Raw genomic sequence first — 27,852 nt, forward strand, 5'->3', positions numbered from 1 at the left:
TAACATATATTTTCTATATTTAGTAAGCAGTTACATTTCAAGTTAATAAAAATGGAGATTTATATCTATCGCGTATAAAAAAACACTATAGCAAACCAGTTCGATCAGGTAAAATTCTGGTAAGTGTTAAATTCCCGTATATACTCAAGAGCGACTTGATACAAATATCTCAGTTGTTCCTGCAAAAAAAAAAAAAAATTACCACAAAATCAAAAAATTGAAACTAGTCACTCACAGTGTGTTCGACGAACTGTGCCCGACTCTGTTTCACGGTTCTAACGGCAGTAAAAACGTCGCAACAATTATCTAAATTGATTTTTTCGAGCACAAACGCCAACGCCACGAAAAGTCCGCTAGCAGTTGCCCCGTCGCTGAAATTCAACCCAATAAAAAACTAATCACAATATTGCCTCGACTTACTAGCAACTGACAACAATTTTCCCTTTACACGTCATAATCTTCTGCCAAACATGAATTAAATCCTTAATATTCGAAGGCTTAAGTGTTTTCCGTCTCCAATTTTTCAGGTCTATTACAATGACGTTCTTCGTTTTGTCTTCCGTCGTTTTCCGTACTTTGAGTCGTACTAAGTTGTATGAAGGGTTCTCAGTTTCTTGGTTGAAAAAAAGTAATTTCATGGAATTGAAGCTCCAACTACCTTCGTCCTCGTTGGGCCAAAATTTCGGGCAACCCTGGAATACGGTAACGTAGTGTTTGAAATAGGACTAAATTTAGAGGTGTTACCACGTCTTTGTCGTTTATTGTGTTCAAGGACAAGATTGTGTCGATTTCGTATTCATGAACTAGTTTCCAGAAGTCTCCAACAGTGTTGGGTAGGGGTTGTTGCGTCACGATGAATTTTTTGGGAGATTGGTAGCAGTCCACGATTACAGCGTTGATATAGTTTGAGGAATCGAGCGAAGATATTGGCAAATAAATTTGGGCGAGACCTATGCGAATGAAGAAATGCGTTTATTTTCGACTCGTGAGAAATAAAAGTCATTTCGTGTTATACTTACCCGGCAAGATTTTAGAAAACCGGTTTTTGGATTTTTCTTCGTCGGTGAGTAGCGCGGTTGTTTTAAATTGAGGTCTCTTGTTTCGTGTCAAACATTTGAGCATGTGTTTTATATTGAAGTCAATTAAAGCGTTTTGTACCTCCTCTTCAAAATTATCACCAATGGAAATAGAAAAATCTTCTCCGAAGAAATACTCTAATATGACCTGATGCGAAAAAATGTACTGTTCTACGTTGCTCACCAGACCAGCCCTTTGATCTCTTATTCGCTTCAAAACCCCAAAAAAGTCCAACCGCTTCTCTTTCGCACCCATTTTAATGAGAATGTTGCATAGAATGTAAGTACCCGACCTGCCACACCCTGCACTGGATATACTTTAAAGTCATACGCAGTGTTAAATTTTTTTTAACTCACTTGCAGTGTACGACTACGGGAGTGTTCTGTTCCATTTTCAATACATTTTTCACGAATGCAACAAACTCCGAAACGTACAATGGTACTCCGTGGTCGGGCCACGCTGTGTACTGGAAGTGGTCAACCAAACGACTTTGCTTATTAAAGATTACTTGAAACTCCCGATGGATGTAGTGCGAAGTCGATTTTCGAGAAACACTTTCAACGAGGAAGTTTCCAAACCTGAAACGAGAGTTATCTTCTGGCCAATATTTTTCACTCTTGACGCTCCCGTTTTCTTCGATTTCGGTCAACATTACTATGATTTTGACATTCTCTTGCCAGATCATGTACCAAAAATCGTGCACGGTGGACGCCAAAGGGGCTTGAGTGGCAATGAAGGCTTTTGGGACGTCGTAACCCTGGACAATTTTAATCAGGTCGAAGTCTTGTCAAAGAGATACTTACGTCGACGTAGTTTGCATTGATGTAGTCTCCCTCGCTGTTTCCTTGCAAAATTACTCTAGTGTCGTCATCTAGAAACGAAAAAGTGGTTAGATTAGTAAATGTTTTAAACTGTGCTTACATGGCAAGACATTGTTGTAGCGGTTTTTGTTAGCATTTTCATGTAGCTGGCCTTGTTGACAATTTGTAACCCTTGCTCTAGGCAGCGCCTGAAAAGGGTTGTTTTTAAGAACGCAACGAATGGTTTTAAGCTGACCTCGAATTGTTGTGTTATTATGTTATCATCTGGGTCATCGTCGAGCGCCGTTGAGAAGAAATTCGCAAAATGGTTGATCTTGACAGGTTCGTAAGGAGGATCGCTTTCGTTGTTGTTGACCATTAGTGCTTCTTTTTCTTTAAGGTCTGAGAATTTTATGCTTGGTATGTTTTTTAATTTTTTCAGTGTATATTTCTGTCTTTTTCTCCTGTAACGACATAAATAGGTAACAATTTTTACTGGGCGTTGAGTAAATTAACCTGTAAAACAAGAATCCTAGAAGGAAGGCAACAAGAAAGATTACACTTAGCACAACCGCCACAATAATAATATTTGTTTCTTCAGGCGGTGTAAATTCGATAGGAATTTCTTCACCGTCTATTTTTAGAAAATAAGATTGGTTTGCCACCTCTTGGAACTTTGAGTGGATGTCGCATGCTCGGTTATTTTCCACGCAGAGAATTTTATCTTCCGAAAGAGAAATTAATCCTTTCCCTTTGTGCTCCTCTTTGGTTCTATTATGTTGTTTTATTGTAATGTTGTAATTCGTATTTTCTAGTGTTTTTGATTTTGGTATTACTAAATGACATTTTTCTCCACACCATAATATAAACGCTTGATTCGACAATTTAGAAATGGGTTTAGAGACTACGAAATAAATCGTTGCTTTTTTACCATTATGAGCGTTTTGTGCCCAAGCAGTGAAGTTGTATTTAATACCATACTTGATTTTAATCTGAAACAATCTCGTTGTTGACTGGTGTAGAACACATGTAGAGTATTATACAGTTTTTTTATAGTTTATCTTATTGGAAACTTGGATCGTATCATTTTCTGTCCCACTGCTGCTCTTTAGTACTGTACGGAATTTTTCAATTTTTCCAGATGTGTAAAGTGGGTACTCCCATCTGAGTATCACTTCGTCTGTTGATTGTGGACTTAATTCGACCCGCAAATTTTGAGGTGCTTGAGTTACTAAAAAATCAAAATAATTTATTACGTTTATACTGGTAAAAGACGAACCATTTTTGACATTTATAGTAAAATCATTGGGTTCACTCCATTCTGCAACTTCGTAGTTTTTGGTTTGAACCTAGGACAATTTTGTTTATTTGGCTCAGCTTCAAAGTTATGTCAGTTTATATATGACTGTTTTTTTTTAAATGAAACTTATAAGATTCTTACAAACTCACCGTCATTTTGTAAACTCTAACTTTTTCTTTCCGCTTTATATTTGTGCACTGAAATTCGCGCCAAATTTCGCAAGAAAACGTACGATTCATTGTAGTAAGAATTGACGTGTCGCTGAGAGTAAAATTGTACGCTTCTATTTTTCCTGTTGGTGGAAAGGGTTCCTTCCATCTTATAAATAAAGTGTCCTCATCACTAGAATATAAATGTAAAGCATTCACTGGTTGTGGTGCTGCAATAAACAAAAATAATGAATTCATTAATTTTAAAGACATAAATGCTCATCAACCTGACGGCATTGATTTCGTTAAATAAGTTTGTTTTTTGTCATGCTGACCAATCCTTTTTGCAGTTACTGTGATGCTATAATTCGTAAAAGGTGATAACCCCTTTACATCTCTAGTAATGTTAGTTGAGTAGTTTTGTAAATGACACGGATCAATTTTTGTAGATTTATTTGTACACCACTCGCTTATGCATATAAGTTCAATCGAATAATTCAGTGGTCCAGTAAAATTGCTGCATTTGTTTAATTCGAGGACGATTTGATCTTTCAGTAAGGTAACATTTCTTGGTAATTCAGCGGGAAGTATATCTTTCGTTGAATTTTGAGGTATCACAGTTGTTTGCTCTTTGAATTCATCGCTTCCATCTTTTATAACGAACAACTTGATGGTGCATATTTTGAACGGTGTTATAGTCAGTTCGATACTTGTTTTAGATGTGGTTTTATATTTTTCGTCTGCTTCGTGGATGCAGAATGATTTTTGACACTAAAAATTTATCAAATGCAAATGCATAATCTTATTAAAAAATGTAATTAAATACAAAAAAGAAGAGCGTTAAATCATACATGTTGGCACTCAAAGAGAGGATAGATTGAAGATAAACCACGTTAATTTTTAACTTTAGCGAAATAAGAAAACTAAAGAAACATTGCTTACAAAAGAACAACAAAAAGGCAGGGTTAAATAATTACAAAAGGTAATACAACAAATAACAACTTATCCAGAAAAAGATGAATAAAAATTATGATTTTGAATATACACTTGGCGGCATGAAAAACGGGTCACTCCTATTTTTTTTTAAGATCCGAAAATGTACTAAATGAAGTACGATTTCGGTTGTTGCAATACTTTGACGTTTTTATTGCAACATTTATTGTAATATTTTGATCCAAAAAAAAATAAGGAAATTATTTTAATAGAAAATGATAAAAATTCAAAAATCAAACAAAGCTGGGAAAAAATTAAAATTTTTAAAAAAGCAAAATCAATGATCATTGGACACACTGTTTAAGGACGTCAACAACGGGCATTTTCCCCACGAACGTGTAAGACTGCTACCATTCTACAGGGCATCCCATGAAATAAATTGTTTGTTTATTCTTATTGGATATGCTCTCATTCCCTTAAAAGCATATTCTGAAGCTCATCTAAAGTGTGGGGTGCAGGTACACTCAATTAATATGCTGGTCAAGAAACAACATCAAAAATAAGCGTAGTAAAAAAATCAACGCACTGTACTATTAACTGGCTCTTTTTTTATGCCGGTGAGTGTAGATATCAACGAAACATAATGTTTACTTTATAAACCCTGATACAAAAAGCAAAGAATTTTTTAAAGGAAGTGTGCTAAATAATATGTAGAAATTCTGAAACGTGCCGGGGTTTAACAGAGAGGAAACAGAGTTCAACCCATTATGTGCTATAATATTGTGGATGTTGATACCTTGTATGTTATCTTGTACGTATTAGTTTCATGTCTAGTCCAGTTTAATGCGATAGTATCATCGTCTTTCACATGTGCAGTCAAAGATTCTAAAATTGGCTTTTTAAAGTTTTAACTACAGGGTGTTTTTAAAGATATGCAAAAAAATTGGTATATTCGAACATATGCCTCACTTTTATTGCGCCAATGACAAATATGAACGAAGTGCAACGTGTACATTAGTAATTTACGCAACTAGTTCGGGATAGCCTGCTTCCCGCATGAACGCTTGTTTGAGGCACGACCGAAGGGAGTGCCGCATTTGCGTGAATGCGGGAAGCAGGCTCACGAACGTGTTGTGTACAATATTTTTTGCGACGAATAAACCTTTAAACTGGAGAGATTAACTGTGAGTTATTTATAAACAACGCCATTGACAGCGCCGTCAACACGTCACAATGTTGACACTACCCGAGTATTTTAAGGTTACCATGGCAACGGGAAGTTAAATGCACGTGTGCGGGAAGTTCGACCTCCCGCACTCTGGTGAATGCGCGAAAGCTATCAAAAAAGGTCATGAGTGCAAAAAATTAATTGACTCCAAGCAACTAGCCTAAACTATTAGTCGACAGTGACAAAAAAACGTCAATATTTGTTTTTGGCCTGTCCAGTCTCTTAGAAAAGAGATTAGTATTTTCTCGGAAACGCTGAACAGCAGCATTGAAATTTCCATGGTCTGGTTAATTCCGACCGGAGAAAGTTTCACCGTAGAGACGTCGAGTTTCAAGACCATTTCCAAATGTTTTGCCATACATTAAGACCATGTCGATCATTTCGGCACTTGTATAACTTTGCATTTTTCAAGAAAACCTCTTTGAAAGTATTTCGGCGAAAAAAGGTCAAAAATGTTTCTTTCTGTTGCCGAACTACGATTATTGTTTTTTACCTGAAAGTAAAATTAGTTCACCGCAAATGTTGCTTAGCAAACGAATTGTCGCAAATTAGTAGCGCATGTCAAATTTTGAGCCATTTCTTAGCGAAGTTTGTCTCAAAAACGAAAAATTAATTTGAGGTGATTTTGAGTTTATGACATGTGTTCTCATGGCCAATGTCCCGTTACTTTCTTTTACATATCTTTCAAAAACATCCTGTATTGTATTATTATATTAGTTACTTACTGTTGTATACGGTTAACTTCGGGATGCTTTGGTGTTCAAATGATGAATTATGGCTAACCAATATTATTCTAAATTGATAAGAATCATCCCGCGAAATATTTGTTGTGAACGATTCATTATTTTTTGTAATGGGGAATTGTTGGTCTGTGTAATTTTTGAACCCATCGTTGCTGTCAAGCTGGCAACATTACATAAAATCAAGCTACAAATTACTCAGATGTAATATACCTTTTTCCACTGAATATAATAATGTTCTGGCTGTGCTTCGTCTTGTCCATGTTCAATGTTTGGTGAAATTCTTATCGAATCGTCGTCACTAGGTTCTAACATAGGTGGCTTTTTTACGACGGGAAATTTATACACACATTGTTCCCCGAAGTACTGTGCCTTACATTTTTGACATCCGGTTTTCTTATCACATTTTTCGCAGTTAGTACAATTTTTCAAACAATCTAATCCCCAAGAATCTTCTCCGCATTCTAAAATAAGAAATAGTTATTTTTACTTTTTTCAGTTGTTTACGTAACACCTTCTTTACAGTTTTCTCCCTTGAAACCCCAGGCACAGTGACATTTATTTTCTGACAAACATATTCGATGTTCCTCACAATTGGGATATGACGACCCCAAAACTGCATCGCATTTAATGTTACATTTTTCTCCTAGAGAGGCTTTATCGCAAAGTTCATTTGAAGAGTCCGTTTGGTTTAGTTCCGCACACTTCTGGTTAGTCCAGGATGTATTCAAGTTGCTCTGATAAATAACTGAAAATCATTTTGTAGCTAAGATTGTTATTCGCGTATTTCGAGATGAAAGTATTCGGTCTTTACTTTATTGTAGCAAAAATATCTACCTGTTTCGGGACTACAACTGTGTATATCATCAATTGCCCAATAACCCTTGGTATCGTTGTCGTCTCGTCCTCTGTTAATCGAAAGTGTTTGACTAATGGCTTTCGGATCAGTTCTTATTTCGTGTTTTTCCCATTTTTTTAATTCGTTCTTCTCATTAAATCCAGCTATTTTTGTGGTGCTGTTTGCTGGTTGTACCGAAATGTTCAGATAACATCCTTTATCAACAGAAACATAAAAGGAGACGCAACTCAAAGATGTTATGTTAATGTTTGATGGTTTTGTGCTTCTTGTGTTAGAGTATCGAAATTCATCTGCAAAATATAGCTATACTATTGGTTGTTATCTTAGGATCAAGTTCTTACATTTATGTACTTTAATATTTAAATTGTCTGAAGAAAATGTAAGCCACACCGGTTCAAAATTCCGTGTTGCTACATTAACATCATTGTTCATTTCAGTATCAACTAGATTCACATGTGTCATATTTGTTTTTATTTTGTAGTGCTGCCACTGACAAGCGGAGTAGGTAATATTCAACTTTAACAGCGGAAAATTAGTGAACTTAAGAAATGCGTTTTTGTCACATACTCACATTTTTTATTTGTATTTTTGTAGAGTGTTTGTACTGCATGTCATGTAAAGTAATTGTCAAATCTTGTTTTAAACACAATGAGAATCGGTCTGTAACTTTCACACCTTTAGTATCTCCACTAAAATCTGAGAAACTCTGTAGAAATCTCCTTTCGTTGTGTGCTTTACTTACTTGTCCAACGTTGGTCAAGTACTGGCTGAAAGTCAACATCCGACTTTCCCCATTGCCAATCATCGTCATCTATATTGGTTATTTCTTGAATCGTACGTTTTACAGAGTTATTTTCATTTGTTACGTATATAGTGGAATTAACAGAATCGTCTGTTAAAACACACGTGATACTATTATCTCTAATTAATGATATCACATCGGCTGAAATTAACACACTCGCGAAAACATAATTGTACAAAAATAACTTCATTTTCTTTCTAGCCGCACTATGATCTGAGTAGAATGAAAAATTTTCGATGATCGACTAAAAAATGACCTACCAGTAAAAAAAGCAAAATTAAATATATAATGAGTCATAGCACATTTAAACCGCACAGTGTTTGCAAGAAATTCGCAAGTATCACAAATTTTTTACAGTAAAAATTTACTCGTTGTTATCTAATGCCATTTCTGGGTAATGTCGACGTTTATCTACGCGATAAAAGATATGATAGTACATTTTAGTGTATTATGTAGCAATTTATAAACGCACATATTTTTTAAGTCAATATTTATTTAAGTTAGTTGACTCATTTAAAATCTTTGGATTAAAATTAATAAAAAATGTGCTTATTGTCAATTCTTAAATATCTAAAATTTTCTTATTGTTACGTAAACAATAATAATAAAGTAAATATATTGTTGTAGTTTGAAACGATTAAATTTGTATGGTATTTATTAGTCGTTAGGCAATTACTTACATTACATTTTTTTACTGTTAAATTAAACTTAACCTACATTTGTACTCTTCTCTAAGAACAAATAAATGAATAAAATATTAATTTAATTGTTTTCTTCTACTCCTCTTTAGTAATCGATCAATTACAATCGGGTGTTCCATAAAGAAAACCCATCATTACCCACACGAGTGAGTAATGACCAGTGGATAATATAATTACATAATTGTACAGAGTTGCAGTTGCTTTGGATGTCATAAAAATTTGTCAAAAGGTACAGTTCGATAATTTAACTTCCATCGTGTCTTTTATTGCTTATAATATGAGCGATTCGGAGAGTGATTTCGAAAGTACTCCGCGGCACATTGTTAACCAAGCATTGGACACCGTCAACCACCTTCTGACTAAAAAATCGAAGGGGAAGTACGAGATGGTTTATGAAAAATTGATGAGTTAGCTCAGAGGCAATGGGGTCCTCTCTTTTTCTGAGAATGTGTTTCTCGCGCATTTTGATAATCTCAAACAAAAGTATAGTTTTGGAAATTTCATTCTACCTTATAAAATTTTATAGGTAGTAACTAAACGGACAGTAGTACAATAGCAAGAAATATTTACAACTTAAGTTGTCGCGTGCCGGTAATCCCCAGATGTTAGAAAGCAGAATAATCCAGGTCCGAACAGGGACCATCGTTACTCAGGAACGAAAATGACCATTATTTTATGAGTACAACTACCTGCTAAATGTTCTCCGACAAATTCGGGTGAACTGGTGTGAACATATGTATTTCTTAGCATTGTACTACTGTCCGTCTCGTTATTGTCAATAAAATTTTATAGGGTAGAATGAAATTTCCAAAACTATACAAACCGTTATTTATTTGGGCGTTTTATTCGATGCTAAGATCAACCATAAACATCAAGCATAATCTGAATATTGAGAACTACTCGAAATTGCGTGCTTTCTTGAAAAGACTGTCAGATGGCTTCAGAAGTAAGTTTTATTTCTTATAACATAATTTGTACTCCTAATTGTTTTTGTTATAGTTTTGAGGTAACTGTAAATTGTGTTTGTTAAATATATTAATAAACCATGTTTTAGTTTTTTTTTATTTATAATTTCTATTGTTTAATACAACCAAAGGGAAGTTTAGGAATAGTGTAAGAAATTTGCTAACCTCTTAGCTTGCATCTAAACTTGTTATATAAATATTATATTCTATTATGTATGTTAGAAAATGTTTTGTTAAATTTAGGTATATTTACTCAGGTTATTTTATCTCTTTTGTTTTTTTTTTTTTTTTGTAAGCTAACTTTTATTTATTTTCATGTTGATTTATATGTCCTTCTGCATCTTTTTGTTTCAATTACCAATTGGATGTATCATAAGGGGTATCCCCTTAAATAAATAAATAACTGAGGTCGTAGAAAAAGTATAGTTCACAACTCGAATTCCTGCAAACTTCGAGGTCGTGTGTAATAAATAGGCTCTTTACCACTCTTGTTATATAATATACTAATACTATAAACTACAACTTCAAAATTTTTATTGACGGGTCGGTGATGTGTACTAATTTTTTTCAACAAAGAGACCAAGGCTACAAAAAGGCCATTGGCTGTTGTTCCATCGCTTCAATGTTAACAGGGATGTAAAGGAAGATCAAACGTCACTATTTTATTGCCATATGACAACATTTTGCCCATTATATGCCACAATTTTGTGACAAACGTGGAAATAAATGGAAAACCATCTGAGCTACTAGGAATCGAAAAAGGAGTTTCACAGGGATCCACCATGAATATGACGTAAACGACAAAAACTTGTAACAATCTAATACTGTTCCAATTTGAATGATTGAATTTCAGTGGAATTCAGCCAGTGTTCATTTAAGCAAATTATTTCAGGAGGTTGTGAACATTTCAAAAATGCCTCTAACTCATGAATCTTATTACTAAGGCACTGAATATTTATGTTGTAAATATTAATAATTGACTTATTTAAATCATTCCCTGTCGATGACTTATTAAATTGCTTTATGTTAGCTGAACAACTTGAGGAGTTAACTGAAAACCCCGACTGTTTTTAAAATTAAAGTTAAACCTTCTTATGACTACTCCTTTTGGCCAAAAAGTCGCGTCCATTGATTGATTTTGACCCTTACACGAAACTTCTCGACGGAGATATTGATATCTTCATCTTGATGTCGATAAAGAAACTCCGGCAAAAGAGCTCCACGCAAGAGCCATTTATGACTCTTTCCGTACTAGATCGGGAGCGGTCTGTTATCAACAGACAATCAGAGGCGGTGTACTTTGGTTATGAAAGGGTCCACAGGTAGCAAGTAGTAAAAGAATTTGATTTCTACCATTGAGACTTATTAAATGCATATATAATATTGACACATATTTATTTCATAAATTCCATTGACTTGCTGCGTGTTAATTTTTGAATCGTATATCCAGTCCCTCGACAAGCGTTTTCGAGCACACCAGTTTCTCGGCGAAGCTCGAAAAGACAGTCGAACGGGCGGTGTCACACGCATTTTCAAACTATCTTCCCTCCTCTTATTCTGTCTCCATGACGGTTATCAGTTTTAATATGAGCACGTCTAACAAACGTGTTGATTGTTTGAGATGATTGTAGTTTTCATAAAACTCACTTTGATGGTCAGATATACCATCATAAAATTTTAAATAGCTTGCCAACGTGACAAGAAGATCACAGCCATTAATAGTCATTCGGTATAGGTATAATAAACGAGTTAAACATCAACTTAATTTATCTATGATAGAACTTCATAAACGTTAAATTCTCGAACGTATTCCAAAACTGCCATGTAGAGAAATCTGATTTGTTCCTAAAACAGAAATGCCTAAAAACTACTAGTATAAAGTTAAAACACTTACAGGATTTTTTAAAAACTCAGCGCAGCTTTGTTTGGCGGTGTAGGCGGCCTCAAAAATGTCGCAAGAACGATGCTTATTAATTTCCTCCAACAATGAAACCAATACTACAAAAAGGCCGCTAGCTGTTGTTCCATCGCTGTAAAGTTAACAGTAGTGTAAAGAGAATTCAAGCTTTAATATTTTACTTACTAGCACGCGACAACAATTTGCCCGTTGTATGGTGCAATTTTGTCGTAAATTTGAATTAAGTCTTTTGTGCTCGAAGGTGTAGCACTTGTATGTTCCCAGGTTTTAACGTATATGATTTTAACGAATTTTTCTTCAGACTTTCCAATTGTATCGATTTTGACAGTGATTGTGTTGTATATATCATTACTGTCGTCTTGACAAACGAAAACGAGTTTATTTGATTCGTTAACAAACCAGTGAAGAACGTCTTTAGGCCAGAAACTTGAATAGTCCTTAGGTGATAATGTGTAATAGTAATACTTAAGGAACATATACTTGTGTACCTTGTAGTTGTGATTTGTTCCATTTAACAATACTACGACCTCGACTTCGTGGCTTAGAACTAGATTCCAGAAACTGCGTAAAGTATTGGGTGAAGGTTCTTCTGTTACAATGAATCTTCTGGGAAAATTAAAGCAGTCCACAGATAGAGGTCTCATGTTGTTAGAACTGTTGTCTGCATACAACGGAAAATGTAATACTGCTTTATGTCTGAATACTTAAATATTATGTACCTACCTTCAGAAATCATAAAACCTTTATCTTTGTCATTACGGGGTTGCATTACAGCTTCGTCTAAGCGATCGACGAGACGTTTTATAGCAGTTTCTTGCATACCTTGTTGAATTTCCAACACAAAATTATTCGACGCGTTCGAAGAAGGAAAGTAAAATTCCAACAGCACAAAGTGGCAAAAAATGTACTGATCCACATTACTCACCACACCGTCTCTTTGATATCTCATCTTACCTAGCGTTTGAAAAAAATCAACCTTTTTTTCTTTCATGCTCATTCTTATGACGCTGTCGCATAAAATGTACATTCCTGTTCTTCCACAACCTCCTCTAAATAATTATTGTTAATAAGTTTTCAAAGTTGTAAGTCAACTTACTCGCTATGAACGACAACCGGATATTCATCGCGTAATCCGATTAACTCCTTTACAAAAGCAGTAAAGGTTTTAACACATGAGGGTATGCCTTGAATAGTCCAGGTAAGGTACTGAAAATGCTGAACTGTATGAGTCTTATTATTTTTTTTCACCTCAAGGATTCGATGGATGTAATTCAAGTTTTGCGTTACGGAAACACATTCTATCAAGAACGATCCGAACCTAAAGTGGGAAAAATCGTTTGGCCAATACTTTTGGCATTTACTGCACTCTTTCTCCTCCAGCTTGCACAACATCACTATTATTTTTACGTTTTCTTGGCATATCATTGACCAAAAGTCGTGGACGGTAGACGTTAAAGGAGTCTGAGTAACGATGTATGCTTTCGGGTGTTCATAGCCCTTTGAAAATTGTTGTTTTAAAATGGTACAACTAAATATGTACTTACATCAACGTAGTTTGCGTTTATGTAGTCCTCGTTTTCGTTATCGTTCAAAATCACCCTCGTGTCGTCATCTGGAAAATACCAAATGAGCTGGGGTTCCGTGTGCTCTGACTATTTCGATAATATACTATTATGTAGAACATTTTCTTACATGGCAAAATATCCTTGTAGTGATTTTTATTGACGTTTTTGCTTAGCTGGCCGTGGATACAATCTGTAGCCTTTCTGGTTGGTACCTCCTAAAAATATAGTTCTTAAATTCGTATTATCTGTTTTTGAATTTACCTGAAATTGTTGGGTAAGTATACTTTGATAAGTATCGTCTCGTAATGACGCAAGAAGGTAAACTGCATATTCATTAATGTCCACGGGCCGAAAGAAAATCTTTGTTTGGTTACTTGTGTTGATTAATGCTTCTTTTTCTTTAAGTTCAATCATTTCAGTGGCTTTTGTAACTTTAGATTTAAATATGTATCTACAACATTAATAAAGCTATTGAAAATTGTTAGACTTGATAATGAGTGCAATAACCTATAACAATATATCCCTGGAAGTAAGACAACTAAAATGATTAAACTAAGCACAACCGCCGCAATAATAATAATATTTGTTTTAGATGCAATCTTGATTTCTTCAGGCGGTTTAAATTCGATAGGAATTTCTTCACGGTCTGTTTTTAGAGAATAAGATTGATTTGCCACGTCTTGGAACTTTGAGTGGATGTCGCATGATGCGTTATTTTCCATGCATGGAATTTTATCTTCCGAAAGAGAAATTAATCCTTTCCCTTTGTGCACCTCTTTGGTTCTACTATGTTGTTTTATTGTAATGTTGTAATTCGTATTTTCTAGTGTTTTTGATTTTGGTGTTACTAAATGACATGTTCCATTACACCATAATATAAAAGCTTGATTCGACAATTTAGAAATGGGTTTAGAGACTACGAAATAAATCGTTGCTTTTTCACCATCATGAGCGTTTTGTGCCCAAGCAGTGAACTTGTATTTATTACCATACTTGATTTTAATCTGAAACAATCACGTTGTTGATTGGTGTAGAACGCATGTAGAGTATTATACAGTTTTGTTATAGTTTATCTCATTGGAAACTTGGATCGTATCATTTTCTATCGCAATGCTGTTGTGTAGTACTGTACGGAATTTTTCAATTTTTCCATATGTATAAAGTGGGTACTCCCATCTGAGTATCACTTCGTCCGTTGATTGTGGACTTAATTCGATCCGCAAATTTTGAGGTGCTTGAGTTACTAGAAAATCAAATTAATTTATTACGTTTACACAAATAAAAGACGAACCATTTTTGACTTCTATTATAGTAAAACTAATGGGTACACTCCATTCTGCAACTTCGTAGTTTTTGGCTTGAATCTAGGACAGTTTTTTTATTTGGCACGGCTTCAAATTTATGTCAGTTTATATATGACTCTTTTAAAACTTACTTTTTTTTTTAAATGGAACTTACAAGATTCTTACAAACTCACCGTCACTTTGTAAACGCTAACTTTTTTTTTCCGCGGTATCTTTGTGCACTGAAATTCGGGCCACATTTCGCAAGGAACCGTACCATTCATTCGAGTAAGAATTGACGTGTTATCGCTTAGAGTAAAATTGTACGCTTCTATTTTTCCTGTTGGTGGAAAGGGTTCCTTCCATCTTATAGACAAAGTGTCTTCGTCATTAGAATATAATTGTAAAGTATTTACTGGTTGTGGTGCTGCAATGAACAAAAATAATGAAATTGTTAATTCTAAAGAGACAAATGTTCATCCACCTGATGGCATTGACTTCTTTAAATAAGTTTGTTTTTTGTCATGCTGATCAGTCCTTTTCGCAATTACTGTGATGTTGTATTCCGTAAAAGGTGATAAACCTTTTACATCTCTAGTAAGGTTAGTTGAGTGGTTTTGTAAATGATACGGATCAACTTTAGTGGATCTATTTGTACACCATTCGCTTATGCATATAAGTTCAATTGAATATTTCAATGGTCCTCTAAAATTGCTGCATTTGTTTAATTCGAGGACGATTTGATCTTTCAGTAAGGTAACATTTTTTGGTAATTCAGCGGGAAGTATATCTTTCGTTGAATTTTGAGGTATCACAGTTGTTTGCCCTTTGAATTCATCGCTTCCATCTTTTATAACGAACAACTTAATGGTGCATATTTTGAACGGTGTTATAGTCAGTTCGATACTTGTTTTAGATGTGGTTTTATATTTTTCGTCTGCTTCGTGGATGCAGAATGATTTTTGACACTAAAAATTTATCAGATGCAAATGCATAATGTTAAAAAAAAATGTAATTAAATACAAAAAAGAAGAGGATTAATTCATACATGTTGGCACTCAAAGAGAGGACAGATTGAACATAAACCACGTTAATTTTAATTTTAGCGAAATAAGGAAACTAAGGAAACATTGCTTACAAAAGAACAACAAAATGGCAGGGTTAAATAATTACAAAAGGTAATACAACAAACAACAACTTATCCAGAAAAAGATGAATAAAAATTATGATTTTGAATATAAGCTTGGCGGCATGAAAAACGGGTCACTTCTATTTTTTTTTAAGATCGGAAAATGTACAAAATGAAGTACGATTTCGGTTGTTGCAATACTTTGACGTTGTTATGCAACATTTATTGTAATATTTTTATCCAAAAAGAATTAGGAAACTATTTTAATAGAAAATGATAAAAATTCAAAATCAAACAAAGCTGGGAAAAAATTAAAATTTTTGAAAAAGCAAAATCAATGATCATTGGGCACACTGTTTAAGGACGTCAATAATGGGTATTTCCCCCACGAACGTGTAAGACTGCTACCATTCTACAGGGCATCCCATGAAATAAATTGTTTTTTTATTCTTATTGGATATTATAAGTGTGGGGTGCAGGTACACTCAATTAATATGCTGGTCAAGAAACAACATCAAAAATAAGCGTAGTAAAAAAATCGAAGCACTGTACTATTAACTGGCTCTTTTTTTATGCCGGTGAGTGTAGATATCAACGAAACAGAATGTTTACTTTATAAACACTGATACAAAAAGCAAAGAATTTTTTAAAGGAAGTGTGCTAAATAATATGCAGAAGTTCTGAAACGTGCCGGGGTTTAACAGAGTTCAACCCATTGTGTGCTATAATATTGTGGATGTTTATACCTTGTATGTTATCTTGTACGTATTAGTTTCATCTGAGTCACGTTTCGTCCAGTTTAATGCGATAGTATCATCGTCTTTCACATGTGCAGTCAAAAATTCTAAAATTGGCTTTTTAAAGTTTTAACAACAGGGTGTTTTTAAAGATATGTAAAAAAAATGGTATATTCGACCATATACCTCACTTTTATTGCGCCAATGACAAATATGAACGAATTGTAACGTGTACATAATTAATTGACTCCAAGCAACTAGCCTAAACTATTAGTCGACACTGACCAAAAAACCTCAGTATTTGTTTTTGGCCTGTCCAGTCTCTTAAAAAAGAGATTAGTATTTTCTCGGAAACGCTGAACAACAGCATTGAGATTTCCATGGTCTGGTTAATTCCGACCGGAGAGCGTTTCACCGTAGAGACCTCGAGTTTCAAGACCATTTCTAAATGTTTTGCCATACATTAAGACCATGTCGGTCATTTCGGCACTTGCATAACTTTGCATTTTTCAAGAAAACCTCTTTGAAAGCATTTCGGCGAAAAAAGGTCAAAAATGTTTCTTTCTGTTGCTGAACTAGGATTATTGTTTTTTACTTGAAAGTAAAATTAGTTCACCGCAAATGTTGCTTAGCAAACGAATTGTCGCAAATTAGTAGCGCATGTCAAATTTTGATCCATTTCTTAGCGAAGTTTGTCTCAAAAACGAAAAATTAATTTGAGGTGATTTTGAGTTTATGACATGTGTTCTCATGGCCAATGTCCCGTTACTTTTTTTTACATATCTTTCAAAAACATCCTGTATTGTATTATTATATTAGTTACTTACTGTTGTATACGGTTAACTTCGGGATGGTATCTTGTTGAAATGATGAATTATGGCTAACCAATATTATTCTAAACTGATAAGAATCATCCCGCGAAATATTTGTTGTGAACGATTCATTATTTTTTCTAATGGGGAATTGTTGGTCTGTGTAATTTTTGAACCCATCGTTGCTGTCAAGCTGGCAACATTACATTAAAATAAAACAAGCAAGAACTTACAGTTGTTGTAATAAACCTTTTTCCACTGAATATAATAATGTTCTGGCTTTGCTTCGTCTGATCCATATTCAATATTTGGTAAAATTCTTATCGAATCGTCGTCACTCGGTTCTAAAATAGGTGGGTTTTTCACGACGGGAAATTTATGCACACATTGTTCTCCAAAGTACTGTGCCTTACATTTTTGACATCCGGTTTTCTTATCACATTTTTCGCAGTTAGTACAATTTTTCAAACAATCTAATCCCCAAAAATCTTTTCCGCATTCTAAAATAAGAAATAGTTATTTTAACTGTTTTCAGTTGTTTACGTAACACCTTCTCTACAGTTTTCTCCCTTGAAACCCCAGGCGCAGTGACATTTATTTTCTGACAAACATATTCGATGTTCCTCACAATTGGGATATTTCGACCCCAAAACTTCATCGCATTTAATGTGACATTTTTCTCCTAGAGAGGGTTTGTCGCAAAGTTCATTTGAAGACTTCGTTTGTTTTAGAGCCGCACACTTCTGGTTAGTCCAGGATGTACTCAAGTTGGTTCGATAAATAACTGAAAATCATTTTGTAGCTAAGATTTTTATTCGCATATTGCGAAATGAAAGTATTGGATCTTGACTTTAATGTAGCAAAAATATCTACCTGTTTCGGAACTACAACTGTGTATATCATCAATTGCCCAATAACCCTCGGTACCATTGTCGTTTCGTCCTCTGTCAATCGAAAGCGTTTGATTAATCGCTTTAGGATCAGTCCTTATTTCGTATTTTTTCCACTGTTTTAATTTGTTCATCTCGTTAAATCCAGCTATTTTTGTAATGCTATTTCCTGGTTGTACCGAAATGTTCAGGTAACATCCTCTATCAACAGAAACATAAAAAGAGACGCAACTCAAAGACGCTATGTCAATGTATGATGGTTTTGTGCTAGTTGTTTTAGAGTATTGAAATTGATCTGCAGAATATAGCTGTACTATTGGTTGTTATCTTAGGAAAAAGTTCTTACATTTATGTAGTTTAATATTTAAATTCTCCGGATAAACTGTTAGCCACTCCGGTTCAAAATCCAGTTTCGTTACATTAACAACATTAATTTCGGTATCGACTAGATTCACTTGTGTAATATTTTTTATTACTTCGTAATGCTGCCACTGACAAGCGGAGTAGGGGTCATGCAACTTTAACAGCGGAAAATTAGTGAACTTAAGAAATGCCTTTTTGTAACATACTCACATTTATTCCTGGTAATGTCGCGGAGACGTTGTAACTCACGTTATATAAATTAATTACCGAATTCTGTTTTAAACACAGTGAGAATTGCTCTTTAATTTTCGCATTTGTAGGGCGTGTGCTGAAATCTGAGAAACGCTGTAGAAATCTCCTTTCGTTGTGTGCTTTACTTACTTGTCCAACGTTGGTCAAGTACTGGCCGAAAGTCAACACTCGACGTTGTCCACTGCCAATCATCCTCATAAATAGTTATTTCTTGAATCGTTCGTTCAAGTTTTACAGGGTTATCTTCATTTGTTACGTATATAGTGGAATTAACAGAATCGTCTGTTAAAACACACGTAATATTGCTATCTTTAATTAATGTTATCACTTCGGCTGAAATTAACACACTCGCGAAAACATAATTGTACAAAAATAACTTCATTTTCTTTCTAGCCTCACTATGATCTGAATAGAATGAAAAATGTTCGATGATCGAGTAAAGAAAGATTTACCAGTAAAAAAAAGCAAAATTAAATCTATAATGAGTCATAGCACATTTAAACAGCACACTGCAAAAAAATCGTAAGTATCACAAATTTTTTACATTAAAATTTTACTCGTTGTTATCTCATGCCATTTCTGGGTAAGGTCGACGTTTATCTACGCGATAAAAGATATGATCGTACATTTTAGTGTATTCGGTAGCAATTTATAGACGCACATATTTTCCAAGTCAATATTTATTTAAGTTACTTTGGTGACTCACTTAAAACATTTTGATTAAAATTAATAGAGAAAATGTGCATGTTATCAATTTGACTACTTGCTTATACTTTTAGGTCCAATTTTCAGAAAGACATATTAAAATTTGTTATCAGTTAGGTTCTTTCTTATTGTCTAATATTTTCCTACTGTTACGTAAATAATAATAACAAACTAAATATATTGTTGTAATTTCAAAGGAATAAACCTGTATGGTCTTTATTAGTCGTTATAAAATTTTTTGTATTACATTTTTCTTAGTATTAAATTTTACTTAACCTACATTTGTACTTTTCTCTATAAACAAATAAATGAATTCAATATTAAGTAATTTAATTGATTTAAACTACGACTTCATAAATATTAAATTTTCGAACATATTCCAACGCTGCTTCATAGAGAAATCTAATTTGTTCCTAAAACAGAGCTCACTAAAATTTAAAACCATAAAGTCAAAAAACTTACAGGATTTTTTAAAAACTGAGCACAGTTTTGTTTGACGGTCTTGGCGGCCTCAAAAACGTTGCAACACCGGTGTGTGTTAATTTTTTCCAACAAAGAGACCAAGGCTACAAAAAGGCCACTGGCTGTTGTTCCATCGCTTCAATATTAACAAGAATGTAAGAAAGATCAAACGTCAATATTTTACTTACTAGCACGTGACAACAATTTGCCCATTATACGGCACAATTTTATCGCAAACGTCGATTATGCCTTTTGCGTTCGAAGGCGTAGCACTTGTACGTTCCCAGATTTTAACGTATATAATTTTAACGAATTTTTCTTCAGACTTACCAGTTGTGTCGATTTTGATAGTGATTGTGCTATATGTGTCATTAGTGTTTTCGTGCCATACAATATCGAGTTTATTCGATTCGTTAAGAGACCAGTAGAGACTGTCTTTGGGCCAGAAACTTGAATAGTCCTTAGATAATCATGTGTAGTAGTAATACTTAGAATATATAAATATTTACCTCGTCATTGTTCTCTATTCCGTTTAACCATACTACTATTTCGACTTCATTGCTAATGACTAGGTTCCAAAAATTGCATAGTTTATTTGTTGAAGGTTCTTCTGTTACAATGAATCTTGCAGGATAATTGAAGCAGTCCACAGCGATAACTCTGATGTTGTTGAGCGTGTCATCTATACAAAACGGAAAATGCTGTATTGTTTAAATAAGTACTTAACTTTATTGCACCCACCTAGAGAAATCGTTCGGCAGTGCTCCGTAGTTTTCTCCAAGTGATCGACAAATCGTTTTATAGCACTTTCTTGCATAGCTTCTTGAATTTTCAACACAAAATCATTCGGCTTGTTCGAAGAAGAAAAGTTTTTCCCAAAATAATATTCCAACAACACAAAGTGACTGAAAATATACTGATCCAAATTACTCACTAAACCCCCTCTTTGATTTCTCATCTTCTCCAGCGTTTTAAAAAAATCGACCTTCTTTTCTTTAATGCTCATTCTTAAGATGATATCGCACAAAATGTATATTCCAGTTCTTCCACACCCTCCTCTAAGTAATTATCGTTAAGTAGCTTCCAGACTTTTAAATCAACTTACTCGCTGTGGACGACAACAGGATAGTCATTGCTCAGTTCGATTAATTGTTTCACAAAGACGGTAAAATTCTTAGGTGATGACGGTACGCCTTTAAGGGTCCAGGACAGGTACTGAAAGTGATGAACCGTACGAGTGTTATTATTCCATTTAACCTCAAGTGTTCGGTGAATATAACTTTCGTTTTTCTTTACGGAAACATTTTCTATCAAGAACATTCCATATCTAAAGTGAGAAAAATCGTCGGGCCAATACTTTTCGCATTTAGTACACTCATTGTCTTCGAGCTTGCACAACATAACTATAATTCTTACATTTTCTTGGCATACCATGGACCAAAAGTCGTGCACGGTACATGTTAAAGGAGTTTGGGTGGCGATATATCCTTTCGGTTTTTCGTAGCCCTTTGAAATGTGTTATTTAAATTCTTTACAGCTAAACATTACTTACGTCAATGTAATTTGCATTTATGTAGTCTCCGTTTTCGTTATCATTCAAAATCACTCTCGTATCGTCATCTGGAAAATCAAAAAGAAGTTTGGGTCTGACTTTACTTAACTTTTGCTTACATGGTAAGATATGTTCGTAATGATTTTTACTTGCGTTTTTGCTTAATCGACCACGGATACAATCTGCAGCTCTTGTTTTTGGCAGTTCCTAAAAGTGTAATTGTTGAATCGTAGTTACTATTTTCTAGTATACCTGAAACTGTCGTATTAATATATTTTGATGTGCATCTTGTCGTAACGACATGAAGAGGTAATTTTCAAATTCATTAATTTGAACTGATGGAAAAGACACGTCGTTTGGGTCAGTTTTGTCAATTAGTGTTTCCTTTTCGTTAAGTTCAATAATTTGTGTGTCTTCTATAACTTTAGATTTAAGTTTGTATCTGCAGCGTTAATATGTAGCAAAATTTTTAAACTTGTAGCGAGTGCACTAACCTGTAGTATATTAGCCCTGGAAGGAAAGCAACGAGGAGAATTAGACTTAGCGTAACTACTAGAATAATTGTTCCGGATATAATATTGCTTTCAACTACTATAAATTCGATAGGAATTTCTTCACCGTCTATTTTTAGAAAATAAGATTGGTTTGCCACGTCTTGGAACTTTGAGTGGATGTCGCATGATCGGATGTTTTCCACGCAGAGAATTTTATCTTCCGAAAGAGAAATTAATCCTTTCGCTTCGTGCTCCTCTTTGGTTCTATTATCTTGTTTTATTGTAATGTTGTAATTCGTATTTACTTGTGTTTTTGATTTTGGTTTTACTAAATGACATGTTCCATTACACCATAATATAAAAGCTTGATTCGACAATTTAGAAATGGGTTTAGAGACTATAAAATAAATCGTTGCTTTTTTACCATCATGAGCGTTTTGTGCCCAAGCAGTGAAGTTGTATTTAATACCATACTTGATTTTAATCTGAAACAATCACGTTGTTGACTGGTGGAGAAGAAATGTAGAGTATTATACAGTTTTGTTATAGTTTATCTCATTGGAAACTTGGATCGTATCATTTTCTGTCCCACTGCTGCTGTTTAGTACTGTATGGAATTTTTCAATTTTTCCATATGTGTAAAGTGGGTACTCCCATCTAAGTATCACTTTGTTCGTTGATTGTGGACTTAATTCGATCTGCAAATTTTGAGGTGCTTGAGTTACTAAAAAATCAAATTAATTTATTACGTTTACACAAATAAAAGACGAACCATTTTTGACATTTATTGTAAAATTGGACTCACTCCATTCAGCAACTTCGTAGTTTTTTGCTCGAACCTAGGACAGTTTTTTTATTGGGTACAGCTTCAAACTTATGTCAGTTTACATTAGACTATTTTTTAAAACTGACTTATTTTTTTTAAATGAAACATAAGATTCTAACAAACTCACCGTCACTTTGTAAACGCTAACTCTCTTTTCCCTAAGTATATTTGTGCACTGAAATTCGGGCCACATTTCGCAAGAAGACGTACGATTCGTTGTAGTAAGAATTGACGTGTTATCGCTGAGAGTAACATTGTACGCTTCTATTTTTCCTGTTGGTGGAAAGGGTTCCTTCCACCTGATAAACAAAGTGTCTTCGTCACTAGAATATAATTGTAAAGTATTTACTGGCGGTGGTGCTGCAATGAACAAAAATAATGAATTTGTTAATTTTAAAGAGATAAATGTTCATCCACCTGACGGCATTGACTTCTTTAAATAAGTTTGTTTTTTGTCATGCTGACCAATCCTTTTTGCAGTTACTGTGATGCTGTAATTCGTAAAAGGTGATAACCCCTTTACATCTCTAGTAATGTTAGTTGAGTAGTTTTGTAAATGACACGGATCAATTTTTGTAGATTTATTTGCACACCACTCGCTTATGCATATAAGTTCAATTGAATAATTCAGTGGTCCAGTAAAATAGCTGCATTCGTTTAATTCGAGAACGATTCGATTTTCCAAGAAGGCAACATTTCTTGGTAATTCGGCGGGAAGTATTTCTTTCGTTGAATTTTGAGGCATCACAGTTGTTTGCTCCATAAATTCATCGCTTTCATTTTTTATAAAGAACAACGTGATCGCACATATTTTAAAGTGTTTTATAGTCAGTTTGATCGTTGTATTAGATGTGGTGTTATATTTTTCCTCTGCTTCATGGACGCAGAATGATTTTTGACACTAAAAATGTAAACAGATGTAAACGCATAATCCTATTAAAAATTATAATTAAATACAGTAATACAAGAGTCAATCATACATGATGGCACTTAAAGAGAGGACAGATAGAAGATAACCAACTTTAATTTATAACTTTAGCCAAATAAGAAAACTAAAAAATATTGCTTACTAAAGAACAACAATTTACTCTACAGAAATAAATGAATAAAAATTAGGGTGATGAAAATAGATATCAACGAAAAAGACTGTTTACTTCACAAACACTAGTACATTCATTAATACAGAGATGCTAATTTTTTAATGTAAAGAAAGATAAAGATAGTAAAAAAGCAAATTTTTAAGAATTTTTTAAAGGAAATCTCCTAAATAATATGCTGAAGTTCTAAAACGTGCAAGAATCTGACAGAGGAATCTTGGTACATAGAAATAGAATTCAATCCACTTTGTCCTATAATAATATTGTCAATGTTTATACCTTGTATGTTATTTTGTACGTATTATTTTCACATGCGTCACGTTCAGTCCACTTTAAAACGATGGTGTCATCGTCTTTCACATGCGCAGTCAAAGATTCTAAAATTGTGTTTTTAAAGTTTTAACTACAGGGTGTTTTTAAAGGTATGCAAAAAAAATTGTTAAATTCGGCCATCTTGGAAAGCCATACTAAACTTTGTTCATTGTATCAATCTCACAAAAAAATACCCCTATACCATACTTTTCTTGCGCCAATGACAAATATTAATAATGTGCAACGTGTAGGTACATACCTAATTAATTGATTGCAAGCAACTAGCCTAAAGTTATAGTCGACAGTGACAAGTAAAAAGTCAACATTTTTTCTAGACTGTCAAGTCAAGTAGAAAAGGGATTAGCATTTTCTCGGAGACGCTCAATAACGGCAATGAAAGTTCCATGGTCTGGTAAATTCTGACCGGTGAAAGCTACAGCGTACAGACGTCGAGTTTCAAGACCATTTCCAAATGTTTTGCTGTACATGTCGATCATTTTGGCATTGCATAACTTTGTATTTATTAAGAAAACCTCTTTGAAAGCATTTCGACGAAAAAAGGTCAAAAATATTTCTTTCTGTTGCTGAACTACCCGAAAGTAAAATTAGACCGTCGCAAATGTTGCTTAACAAACAACGAATTGCTGTAAATCAGTAACGAATGCCAAATTTTGATCCATTTTTTAGCGAATTTTGTCTCAAAAAAGAAACATTGATTTGAGGTGAATTTGAGTTTATGACATGTGTTCTCATATCCTATTTCCCGTTACTTTTTTTACATACTTTCAAAAACAGCCTATATTATATTAGTTACTTACTTTTATATACGGTTAACTTCGGAATGGTATCTTGTTGCAATGACGAATTATGGCTAACCAATAGTATTCTAAACTGATAAGAATCATCCCGCGTTATATTTGTCGAACACGATTCATTCTTTTTTGTAATATTGAATTGTTGGTGTGTGTAATTTTCGAACGTATGGTTGCAGTCAAGCTGGCAACATTACATTAAAACAAGCAACAACTTACAGTAGGTGTAATAAACCTTTTTCCACTGAATATAATAATGTACTGGCGTCTCTTCGTCGTGTCCATATTCAATATTTGGTAAAATTCTTATCGAATCGTCGTCACTAGGTTCTAAAATAGGTGGCTTTTTCACGACGGGAAATTTATACACACATTGTTCCCCGAAGTATTGTGCCTTACATTTTTGACATCCGGTTTTCTTATCACATTTTTCGCAGTTAGTACAATTTTTCAAACAATCTAATCCCCAAAAATCTTCTTCGCATTCTAAAATAAGAAATAGTTATTTTAACTGTTTTCAGTTGTTTACGTAACACCTTCGCTACAGTTTTCTCCCTTGTAACCCCAGGCACAGTGACATTTATTTTCTGACAAACATATTCGATGTTCTTCACAATTGGGATATGACGGCCCCAAAACTTCATCGCATTTAATGTGACATTTTTCTCCTAGAGAGGCTTTGTCGCAAAGTTTATTTGAAGAGTTCGTTAGTTTTAGTTCCGCACACTTCTGGTTAGTCCAGGATGTATACAAGTTGGTTCGATAAATAACTGAAAATCATTTTGTAGCTAAGATTTTTATTGGCGTATTTCAATATGAAAGTATTCGATGCGGTGTTTAGTTTAATTTCGTAACAATATCTACCTGTTTCGGAACTACAACTATGTATATCATCAATTGCCCAATAACCCTCGTTACCGTTGTCGTCTCGTCCTCTGTCAATCAAAAGCTTTTGATTAATCGCTTTAGGATCAGTCCTTATTTCGTATTTTTTCCACTGTTTTAATTCGTTCTTCTCGTTAAATCCAGCTATTTTTGTAATGCTATTTCCTGGTTGTACCGAAATGTTCAGGTAACATCCTTCATCAACAGAAACATAAAAGGAGACGCAACTCAAAGATGTTATGTTAATGTATGATGGTTTTGTGCTAGTTGTTTTAGAGTATCGAAATTGATCTGCAAAATATAGCTGTACTATTGGTTGTTATCTTAGGATCAAGTTCTTACATCTATGTACTTTAATATTTAAATTGTCTGGAGAAAATGTTAACCACTCCGGTCCAAAGTCCAGTTTTGTTCCATTAACAACATTGTTGATTTCAGTGTTGACTAGACTCACATAATTTGTAGAATTTTTTATTTCGTAGTGCTGCCACTGGCAAGCGGAGTCGGTGCCATTCAACTTTAACACCGGAAAATTAGTGAACTTAAGAAATGTGTTTTTGTCACATACTCACATTTCTTATTCGTAAATTTGTAGACTGTTGGTAACGCATGTCATGTAAAATAATTGTCAAATCTTGTTTTAAACACACTGAGAATCGGTCTGTAACTTTCACACCTTTAGAGTCTCCACTAAAATCTGAGAAACTCTGTAGAAATCTCCTTTCGTTGTGTGCTTTACTTACTTGTCCAACGTTGGTCAAGTACTGATTGAAAGTCCACACCCGACTTTCCCCATTGCCAATCATCGTCATCTATATTGGTTATTTCTTGAATCGTTCGTTCAAGTTTTACAGGGTTTTCTTCATTTGTCACGTATATAGCGGAGTTAACAGAATCGTCTGTTAAAACACACGTAATATTGCTATCTTTAATTAATGTTATCACATCGGCTGAAATTAACACACTCGCGAAAACATAATTGTACAAAAATAACTTCATTTTCTTTCTAGCCGCACTATGATCTGAGTAGAATGAAAAATTTTCGATGATCGACTAAAGAAAGATCTACCAGTAAAAAAGCAAAATTAAATATATAATGAGTCATATCACATTTAAACAGCACAGTGTTTGCAAAAAAATCGTAAGTATCACAATTTTTTTACAGTAAAAATTAACTCATGCCATTTCTGGGTAAGGTCGACGTTTATCTACGCGATAAAAGATATGATCGTACATTTTAGTATTCGTTATCACAAGCAATATCACTTATGCTATTGTCGAAGAAAACACTCGAGAAGTGACTAGCAAATGCATTTAGGATGGCTTGTGGAGCAGAGAAGATGTGATTAGCGTATGTCATTTCAGCTGGTACAACGTGGTTCTTCCTTTTCATATATACAAATTACCAAAACATATTAGTATCATGCGTCAGCGAATTTTCTATATTGTTAATGAAATTGATGCTGTACATTAGCTTTTTGAAAATTGAACTTCATGTTATTTGAATTGGACGGAAATGGCATATTATTATCATGAATAACTGATACCTGAATCCTTAGAGAAAGATATAAATCTTCTTGTACCAGTGGAAGCTCTTGACGATCTACAGTAACATTAATATCACTTGTTGACAATATTAAATCCAATGTTCTTGATTTAACGTTTGTCGTTGAATTGTGTTGAGTCAAATAATTAAGTAAGTATAGTAAAATGTTGATATACATTGAATAACTGGTTTATTCTTACACCACTTAGACATTCCAGTAACTGTGGCATATTGAAATCTCCCAAGATGAGTATCGGACTACTAAAGTTAAAGTTTCCAAATATTCAAACAAAGACACAGTCATTAAGTTGAGTTGAAGGAGGGATGTATGCTGCAACGATGGTCATTGGTTTATTATTAACATGAATTTTGACACCTATTAGATCAATCTGTGGCACCGGAGACACCAAGCTTGTTTGCGGTGATAGAGCTTTTTATTGCTATTAAGACACCTCCACCTTTAGCGGATTTTCTGTCAAAACGAAAAACATTTAAAACAGTAGAAAATAGTTCTGTAGAAAGAACTCCATCTGTTAGTCAGGTTTCTCTTAACACAATAATTTCGTCATCTGATGCACAGACGTTAGAATAAAATGTACCTACCTATTAATGTATTTACTCCTCTTACATTTTGATAATAGATTTCTAAAAAAAGTGA

The 27,852-nt window shown here is 34.1% G+C and overlaps 1 protein-coding gene and 1 long non-coding RNA gene across 7 annotated transcripts; one reads left to right on the forward strand and one right to left on the reverse strand.

Moving 5' to 3' along the window:
• LOC135126276 (receptor-type tyrosine-protein phosphatase S-like) lies at positions 1-26,732 on the reverse strand. Of its 6 annotated transcripts, none has more exons than XM_064052207.1 (22): positions 26,392-26,732; positions 26,221-26,345; positions 25,991-26,165; positions 17,872-18,183; positions 17,549-17,782; positions 17,248-17,498; positions 17,014-17,191; positions 5,056-5,144; positions 3,614-4,097; positions 3,327-3,556; positions 3,157-3,226; positions 2,921-3,108; positions 2,394-2,869; positions 2,134-2,341; positions 1,999-2,086; positions 1,881-1,948; positions 1,434-1,834; positions 1,020-1,384; positions 745-950; positions 421-692; positions 236-371; positions 1-179 (listed from the first exon to the last, which is right to left on the reverse strand). In XM_064052207.1, exons 1-22 carry the CDS (start codon positions 26,645-26,647, stop codon positions 105-107), a joined length of 4,887 nt encoding a protein of 1,628 aa, XP_063908277.1. In that variant the 5' UTR covers positions 26,648-26,732; the 3' UTR covers positions 1-104. The 6 variants fall into 6 exon arrangements, with proteins under 6 accessions (XP_063908277.1, XP_063908274.1, XP_063908278.1 ...); XM_064052204.1 differs by lacking the exons at positions 3,614-4,097; positions 5,056-5,144 and adding exons at positions 14,805-15,288; positions 16,196-16,293; XM_064052208.1 differs by lacking the exons at positions 17,014-17,191; positions 17,248-17,498; positions 17,549-17,782; ... (2 more) ...; positions 26,221-26,345; positions 26,392-26,732 and adding exons at positions 6,213-6,390; positions 6,441-6,691; positions 6,742-6,975; ... (2 more) ...; positions 7,658-7,782; positions 18,633-19,030.
• On the forward strand, positions 26,719-27,852 carry LOC135126291 (uncharacterized). The gene is made up of 3 exons (XR_010280029.1): positions 26,719-26,789; positions 26,845-27,344; positions 27,404-27,852. It is a non-coding gene; the product is annotated as an uncharacterized LOC135126291 (long non-coding RNA).

The sequence above is a fragment of the Zophobas morio genome, unplaced genomic scaffold, assembly GCF_036711695.1.
Source record: "Zophobas morio isolate AGI-343-1 ecotype UQ-CSIRO unplaced genomic scaffold, CSIRO_AGI_Zmor_V1 ptg000010l, whole genome shotgun sequence".
NCBI classification, from domain to species: domain Eukaryota; kingdom Metazoa; phylum Arthropoda; class Insecta; order Coleoptera; family Tenebrionidae; genus Zophobas; species Zophobas morio.

Bases quoted from the DNA above. Each gene is read 5' to 3' on its own strand.
- LOC135126276 (XM_064052204.1), bottom strand. From the start codon at position 26,647: ATGAAGTTATTTTTGTACAATTATGTTTTCGCGAGTGTGTTAATTTCA. The intron at 17,499-17,548 runs GTGTTACGTAAA...TTCTTATTTTAG, and splicing joins GGGAGAAAACTGTAGAGAAG to AATGCGGAAAAGATTTTTGG. The intron at 3,109-3,156 runs GTTCGTCTTTTA...TTGATTTTTTAG, and splicing joins TACTATAAATGTCAAAAATG to TAACTCAAGCACCTCAAAAT.